This window comes from Crassostrea angulata, chromosome 3, assembly GCF_025612915.1.
Source record: "Crassostrea angulata isolate pt1a10 chromosome 3, ASM2561291v2, whole genome shotgun sequence".
In the NCBI taxonomy this organism is placed as follows: Eukaryota; Metazoa; Mollusca; class Bivalvia; order Ostreida; family Ostreidae; genus Magallana; species Magallana angulata.
Genome location: NC_069113.1, coordinates 15,849,742 through 15,858,478, shown reverse-complemented (window position 1 = coordinate 15,858,478; position 8,737 = coordinate 15,849,742). Strand labels below are relative to the sequence as shown.

The 8,737-nt window shown below is 33.0% G+C and overlaps 1 protein-coding gene across 5 annotated transcripts; it reads left to right on the top strand.

Moving 5' to 3' along the window:
* The first annotated feature begins 1,728 nt into the window (after positions 1-1,728).
* LOC128176517 (galactose mutarotase-like) lies at positions 1,729-5,934 on the top strand. Of its 5 annotated transcripts, XM_052842923.1 has the most exons (10): positions 2,293-2,539; positions 2,808-2,877; positions 3,467-3,597; positions 3,771-3,925; positions 4,038-4,247; positions 4,331-4,412; positions 4,502-4,646; positions 4,973-5,141; positions 5,249-5,364; positions 5,654-5,934. In XM_052842923.1, exons 1-9 carry the CDS (start codon positions 2,404-2,406, stop codon positions 5,324-5,326), a joined length of 1,176 nt encoding a protein of 391 aa, XP_052698883.1. In that variant the 5' UTR covers positions 2,293-2,403; the 3' UTR covers positions 5,327-5,364; positions 5,654-5,934. The 5 variants fall into 5 exon arrangements, with proteins under 5 accessions (XP_052698886.1, XP_052698885.1, XP_052698884.1 ...); XM_052842926.1 differs by lacking the exons at positions 2,293-2,539; positions 5,654-5,934 and adding an exon at positions 1,729-1,749 and having other exon boundaries at positions 5,249-5,420; XM_052842925.1 differs by lacking the exons at positions 2,293-2,539; positions 5,654-5,934 and adding an exon at positions 1,749-1,813 and having other exon boundaries at positions 5,249-5,420.
* The last annotated feature ends 2,803 nt before the right edge of the window (positions 5,935-8,737 follow it).

Below are 8,737 nucleotides of genomic sequence, written 5' to 3'. Positions count from 1 at the left end.
ATATAACAATAATTCAACATCAATGAAATATGGAAGTGTCAGGATTGTATTAATCCTAACTCTGGAATATGTATTACAGTGTAATAAAATATGGTCATTACTTTCAACTTCGCCGCAAATATATAGAGACGACTTGTTTAATTTTCTTTGAAACAAATGAACATTAAAACCACTACATTCTAGTCTTAGATTAGAGTGAAGAGTTTGACCTATTCTGGTACCTAAATAAAAATAATTTGAAATTTTAATCCAACTGGTATATAAGAATGTCTCAATTAAAGCAATGTAATGAAGGATTTGATTGCACATTTTGGGGTAAAGCATTCCATCGTCTTATTGTAGCTGGGAAGAATAAGCAAAGCTAGGTTCTTGAATTGATTTCCCGCAGTCGGTGCGATGTCATATATTCAATCAGTGATAATGACTCAAGCCTTTTATCTGTTGCAAGATATACCTCTGGCTCAAATAACCATTTCACTTAAGTTATCTCTTTTTCAAAGATTTTTTAATTCATATTCTTAAATAATACGGACCCAATAGACACTTTCCAAAAAAAAAGCTTTTCTCTCTCTCTCTCTCTCTCTCTCTCTCTCTCTCTCTCTCTCTCTCTCTCTCTCTCTCTCTCTCTCTCTCTCTCTCTCTCTCTCTCTCTCTCTCTCTCTCTTCAAAGGGATAAAATATGTATTGAATTAAATTATTAAATATTTTTCTTCTTTTAATACTTATAATTATTGCTTCCATTCCTCCTTTGCAATAGACAATTTTTGAATCTAAAATAAATAAATATTTTGTTTCAGAATTTATAATAAGATACGTACAAGCAGGTACAAAAATGTAATAAAGGTCTTAATGAGACTAAAATGTCAAGTTTATATAGAACGCTAGCTATGTATTAGGAAAACAAGCGGTTAAAATAATTCATACAATGCAAATGTACATGTATGATGAGATAGAAGATGAGTTATATTCTATTTTATTGATGCATTGTTAATTCTGTGTTGAAAAAGGTATTATTAACAATTTTCTATCTCTGTCCTATAATTCTCTTTGTACAGATCTTTTTTATACAGGACCACAATGTAAACTGGTACATTGTTACTAATTGTGCTATTTTTTCTAAATAAAAGACTTAATTATTCAGGATTTAGCCCCCCCCCCCCCCCCAGTTTTTGTTCGTAGCTCTTTATCGATCGTATAATATGCCAAATATTGTTCATATAAGTGTTTCAAACCCACCCATCCCCTAAGCCTTAGAGCTTCCATGCAGAGGCTTCGCCCCGGCAGGTCCCAACCCAGGGCCTTGCCCCGAATCCACTGGCAGTCTTAAGGCGAGAAAAATAGTGTTTAAAAGTGTACAGATTGGAAATAATATAAGTATAAGTAATGAGGAATCATTCTTTGAATTTTATGAGGCGATAATTTCGGTCGAAGCGTGGTCAAATCTATCATAAAATTGGATTTGACCACGCCCCGACCGAAATTATCACCTCATAATACTCAATGATTCTTTATTCCTTTAATATACCGATATACTTTTGGCCACTCGAACTCGTCTACGTACGTAAAAATATTTACATTTATAAAACCACTGTATATGTACATGATACATTTACAGCCTTTTTACTGAATATATAATAAATTGTAAATTTATCATTGTGCAAGATATAGTGGCCAAAAAGTTTCTATTGCAATTGCAATTGGCGCAGCCACGTTTCCATACTTTTCTTCTTTCGAAGGGCGGGTCATACCGTAAGTCGTTACTTACCAAGAATTAATGCTGTGTATGCCCTTTTTTATTCAGTTATTTATGAAGGTACAATTTTACTTTGTTGACGTGTATGCATGCCAATTCTTAGATCTTTGTGTGGTGTAAGGAGACCTGATCAATGCACGCTGAGTTACGATAGAAAATGCCGCTACCTGTAGACATGTATATATGTATAACTGTTGTAATATGTCCGCCTGTGCTATGAATATTATATTTTTTAAGCTACTCGTCGTAATTTAAATGCCAATTTATAGGTCATAATAAACACTCACACCCAAAAACCCCCACCCACTCCCCACCCCCGCCTGCTCTTGGTCGTGTTTACTTTTATATACAATGTACCTATAGATCCGCCTCGGAATATCGATTTTGAGGGCAAACACGCATGTCAATAACATTGGGATCCGCCATCTGTGAAAACACCGAATTTGTCCAGCATTCAATTAGGTTGGGTCGAGTTTTTCTGCATGATCACTGAGGTAAAACACACAGGTAGGTTAAACATTTGAAATGAGTGTGCGCATACACACACACAATAATAGTCGGGGGTTCGGGAGAGGCCGTCATGCTGTTTATTGGCTGAGCCAAGACTCATTACATATGTCAACAAACACTGAAATAGGGACACCATCGTGATGCAAAACAACAGACGAAATGATCTTCACGCGGCGAATAGGAATTTCTGTGTTGTGTTCGCCTTTTTGACCTTGTTAATCATTGTCCTAATCAGCGTGGTGATATATCTTGCCGTTAAGCATGAAGACGGTGAAGGTAAGCGATCGATCTAAAAATAACTACGTGGATGATTCAAGAGGTGGTCGTTCTTACCTGAGACCACCTTTTTGTCCCCCCCCCCCCCTCCTGTATCTTATAATCTTATATCAATGTTTACTACAATTTGAGTGGGTATTCCTGTCTTATAGCACCTTTCTGCTGGATACCAAGATTTTTGTCGATGCATTTTGATAACGGTACTTTTAATATTAGTTTTTATTTATTTACATGTTCTATAATGATGTAGATTTTTTTTTCATTCAAGATAATCAATCATCGCCAACAATGATCACAAGCTCTTCTTTCGGAACGCACGAAGGAAAAGAAGTAACACAGTAAGAAAGCAGAACAATTGTATATATATATATATATATATATGTATACTTCCCCATCTGAATATTCTTCGCTCTGTACCAGTAGTTTGTGCTCTGTCACAAAAAAAACCAACACTGTAAGCTCGTTTTTGTCCAAGTACATGTACGTAAGAAGTTACAGCTGTATGGGCAATTTAACATTTATCATGCAAGTGTGCTACCCATTAGCGAACCCGGAAAGTGCACAGTTTTAGTTTCATAAGGTAGCCCCAATGAGGCATTAGATGATATTCCCATTTTTTTTTTACCATAAACGCTCATAGTTTCAATCGAATGCCAAGAAAAAAACTGTAAGTTTAGCTATTTTATGTAATCAACTTACTTACCGGTAATATGCTCAAAAATTTTATCAACCTCGCACCAGACCGCCAAAACACTAATTAATTAAAGTACGTGTCAAATGTATGATAATAATATATCATTGCGTGTGTGTGTATATATATATATATATATATATATATATATATATATATATATATATATATATATATATATATATATATATATATATATATATATATATATAAACCTAAATATTTCACAATTTTAGGTATACCTTAAAGAACAATAAAGGTACTGTCATAAAGATTCTGAATTATGGAGGAATTATCACAAACATTTTAGTACCGGATAAAAATGGAAAGAATGGTGATATTTGCCTTGGATTTGACGACATGAAAGGTAATTCAAACACGTATATCATTTATTATAGTTTGAATAAATTTTAGTGTAGACTAAATCATTTTAAGAAATAATCTAAAAGAAAATAAATGCACACGTAAAGAAAGACCTAATTTATTTTTTATACAACGTTTGGAGTTTGAAACTATAGCCATGAGTTTCGTGTTTTACAGGATATGCAACAAACGGTCCGTATTTCGGGGCTTTGATCGGGCGCTATGCCAACAGGATAGCCAATGGCAGATTTACCATTGACGGTAAAACCTACCAGTTAGACATTAACAATGGCCCTAACGCTCTTCATGGAGGAAAAGTCGGATTTGATAAAGTGAGAACTTTGTGATTTTGGTTCCCACCAACATTTGCGGAAATTTACAACTACAAAAAAACAACAATGTAAATTTGATTTTTAGTAAGACATTTTCTCATTCGTTTTACAGAGGTTATGGGATTCCAAAGTGGTGGGTGACGTTTTGGAATTGACCTACGTTAGCGCTGACGGAGAGGAAAATTACCCCGGTGAGGTCAAGGTCACTGTGAGATATCAACTGACGGAGGACAACGAGCTCGTTATAAGGTACTCAGCGACGACCTCAGCGAAAACCGTCATCAATCTCACAAACCACGCCTACTTTAACTTAGCTGGACAGGTGAGCTAAAATTAAAAAAAAAACACCCTGGAATTGCTCATGAATATGACATATTTTTTTATTGTTTTTGTTATTAATTCCAGGGATCAGGAACTATTTTCGATCACAATGTGACGATAAATGCGGATAAATACACACCAGTTGATTCTACCTCCATTCCAACGGGTATCCCTTCATACATATACAGATCAATTTTGTAAATTCTTTCCTGAATATCTTTGATTTTAATTCATTTAATTCTCGTGACCATGCAGGGGATATTTCCGATGTCCAAGGAACGGCATGGGACTTGCGCACCAAAACGAACATAGGGGAGGTAATCCATTCTGTGCCAGGTGGGGTCGGGTATGACCACAATTACTGCTTTGGAAAAACTGGCTGGCAGAAATACATGGCTAGGTATCTATAGTTGTACTTTCATTTCCTTCGTATGGGAATAATGAGACACTTTTATATTTCAATGTGGGTGAGAGTGCATCATATGCAGTGTATTATATGCTCTCAAATTATACAATTTGTGACCACATGCAAACATAAATTATCTTAAAAATTTCTTAGGAGTCTAAAAAATTACATCTTCATTTCAAAATTGAGGTGTCCCATAACTTCGAGGAAAAACTCTAAAAAGAATTCTGTACAGATGAAAATGTGTATGAATGAAACTTGATAGGAAGTAATGTTAGAAAATGTGATCCCATTTTGGTTATGCTTAACTTTTTTTAAAGAGTGGAGCATCCTTCATCTGGTCGATTTCTAGAAATGTACAGTACAGAGCCAGGGGTTCAGTTCTATACATCTTTTTACTTAAACGAAACCGGAAAAGGCGGGGCAGCTTACGAGAAATTTGGCGCCTTTTGTCTGGAGGCCCAACATTATCCGGACAGTCCGAACAAAGTGAGTTTCGAAATCGAATCAATTAATGCTATCATTCTTTTTTCAGCCAAGTATTAAAGACTACAAGACTTGAAGTTTATTTTTAAAATATTTATGTTTTATTTTAGCCGAATTTTCCAACGACGTTATTAGCCCCGTCCGAGACGTATCTACAAACAACTACATACAAATTTGGAGTGATGTGATCTTGGTGAACGCCAATATAGTATTCATTTTATTTTATGTAATAATTTTTTTTATAATATACAATATTTTGTAAATAAAACGTTGATAAATATGTTTCTTTATTCTTGTACATGTTAAAAATCAAGTTATATCGTGCATCTTAGAACTTGTAAATTTAGTAGGTTAGTAGGTAGAGCATTTGTACACAGTACATACATGTCTTAACTGAGGCAATGACAAGAATGATATCTATAGGCGAGTAGCTGCAGGGCTGTAGCTCTCGGTCTTAAAAAATAATAGGATGGACGAATTGAGTCCCAGGTCTTCTATCCGACTTTTTTTTTCAGATCTACACTTGGAGCTACAGACCTGCAGCTAGCGAGAGAAGCGAGAAAGTTTGATGCACATCATAATGTGTTGAAAATATTTTGTGTATAGAATTATTGAGCAAACCCACCGGCCTTCCATCACATGGATCACCATAAAAAGCATTTTATTGTTTAAATATATGCAAAGATAGTCATAACACACGTAGTAAATGTCGTCATTGTGTTATTTTCACTAAAATTGTATGGCTTGATGATTAATCTCGCTCAATGGTAAGATGTACTTTGGATCAGAAGTTGATAATAAAGTTCATGTAAATATGAAATATTTCTAATATTAGTATATCTGATCGGTGCAGTTGCAGTGGTGCATTCAGTCTGTAAGGTGAATAGCATGTAAAGTTCCCGGCAAATATTGATTATTCCAGTCGGCCGACTGATGTCGTCTCTTGATGTCTGATAAAGGGGGCGTATAATCGCAATACAAATGTTACATAATTACATGTATAATGGCCTATACGACATGTATATGTACGACGTATATATTTGCAATTTAATGGTGCATTCAACTATGAATTACATCAAATGTGCACCAGATGTGCACGTACCTTTATATGCTCAGCTGTATAACTTTGGTTGATGACTCTCTCTTAAGTTATAACAGTGCTTATTAAGTTTGTATTGTCTTCCAAATTGTTAACGCAATGCTTGATTTAATGAAGCAGACAATTCACCCTTTAAAAAAAAGACATTGATTACCCTTTTATATATAATGTGTGTATATGTAATGACTGAGGTATGACAACCCCCCCCCCCCCCCCCCCCCCCCATCATGTAATTCATTGTCTTTTGGGGAAAAATCGTTTTTATGGTAACAATCTTGTAGCAAGTTCAAGTTCATTTATTTTCACTCATAACATATAATGATACATGATGTGCAGACGAATTATATACCAAAGTGTAAGAAAAGCAGGATTTACAAAAGAGAAACAGAAAAAAGTCAACAATGAATTTTTTTTTTAAATTGTTACGTAGGATGACCGACCAAATTAAATATTTTTCTAATTAATGTACACATTTTCATAAGAATGAAATATTATTTATTTCCACTTTGAGCAATAAGCTCATCAGCATTAAACATAATAACATTTATAAACATATGCGAGGCACGCAAAATGCGAAGCCAGTAGGCTTCAGAGTCTCTGCAGAGCGTGCACTCTCGCTATGGAAAACAACATACAGCTTTCATATATGTTTACATCATATAAGATATTGTGAGATACAATAAATATATATAATACTAAAATTATTATTTACCAATTGTAATAGAAAAAAATTGTATAATTTTAACTAGAGCAATGAATTTCTGAACATAGTTGCATAGTGAAGATATTTACCAAGGTTACATAACTCTTTGGTATTGTTTGAACTTAATAACTGAACAAGTTTGAACACAGATGGTTTTTTAACATAATAATTCTTAATGTATCTTGATCTTAGTGAATTGTAAAGTGGGCATTTTAACACAAAGTGAAAAACATCTTCAATGTCGTTGTGATTACAAAAAATACATTTTCTTTCATTTCTGGGAATGTTTTTATACCTTCCAGACTCAACTGCTAATGAATGAGATTCTAATCTATACTTTGTAATACATCTTCTAAATTTCTTAGGTATAGGTTTGAGTAAATAAGACTGCATGCAAAAATTATCTATCAAATGTGAAAAAATATAACATTTTGGAGAGTTATTGATAACAGCATACAATTCCTGACAATGAACATCTATTATTCTTTTCTTTATAATTGGAAAATGTTTTTGGAACACAAGGTATTCTTGGTGTTCCCATAATTCACCAAGACCAATACTATACAATTCTGATCTAATAAATGCTGCCCAATTGGAGCATGACTTGAAGATGACATAAGTGCTCTAAATTTTCAGGTGTCTGGGTTTTTAAGATAATAATATCTAAACAATTTTTTAAAGCGTTACTTTCTTGATTTTCACACTCAATAAAACGTATTTTTGCTCTTCTATTTAAAAAAAAATTATACTGAAACTAGCAATTAATGTGGAATAACACATCATCACAAAATGGCTGACCGCTGATCGAAACGACATTTCGTTTTATTGAAAGGATTTTATGGAATAACATCTGTAACTCACTCCATAGCCGAGTGGATAAATACTTGTGATCCGTACATCCCGAGTATGAAACCCGCGGGGGCATTTGTTATTACTTACTGGAATAATTATTTTAGATATTCATTTTTTATCCCCAAACTGCAAATATTTCGCTTATTTGACATTTGTACAGTTAATTTATCATTATATCTTTCATTATCAAAAAAATTCCTGTTAATTTGAGTGACTTTTTCCAGGTGTGTTATTCAATCTTAAGTTTGAAGTGCAAACGATCCAATTCTAACTAGTTTAAAACATCTGTCTACGCATTTCTTTAACTTTTAAAGATTTTCAAATGAATTATTAAGCTAATTTAAGCAATAAAATGCTCTCTTTGGTGCATGTTTTTGTAGTATAAAGGTAGTGAGCATTGCAGAAAAAATACATATAAATGTACATTTTTTCCACTATATTTCGCCACCTTCATAAAATGAAACATCAAAGAAAGCTTTTTAAAAATGTTTATTAATATATCCCTTAGTATCTGATTAATTTTTTTAATATTTCATTTAAAATTGAAGTTGGTTAATTGTCGTCATTGTCGATTAGATGCATTACAAGATATATATATATATATATATATATATATATATATATATATATATATATATATATATATATATATATATATATATATATATATATATATATATATATATATATATATATATATATATATATATATACACACACACATATTTTAGTAGGCTAGATCATTTCCTCGAAGTTTGAAGTCAGTCCGTGCATTTCGTGCAGTCCGTGCACTTAAGGTTTTGATCGATCACAAAACAATCATAGAAGAATCAACATTAACAATACACAATTTATATTAATTTAAAATCGGAAACAGTAAATGATGCACACATTAATAATAAAGTATAAATTTTTGATTTGAAATTAAATATTAAAAAGTTGATC

Coding starts and splice junctions, on each gene's coding strand:
- LOC128176517 (XM_052842923.1), top strand. CDS start 2,404: ATGCAAAACAACAGACGAAATGATCTTCACGCGGCGAATAGGAATTTC. Junction 3,598..3,770: donor TGGATTTGACGACATGAAAG/GTAATTCAAACA, acceptor CGTGTTTTACAG/GATATGCAACAAACGGTCCG. Junction 4,647..4,972: donor TGGCAGAAATACATGGCTAG/GTATCTATAGTT, acceptor CTTTTTTTAAAG/AGTGGAGCATCCTTCATCTG.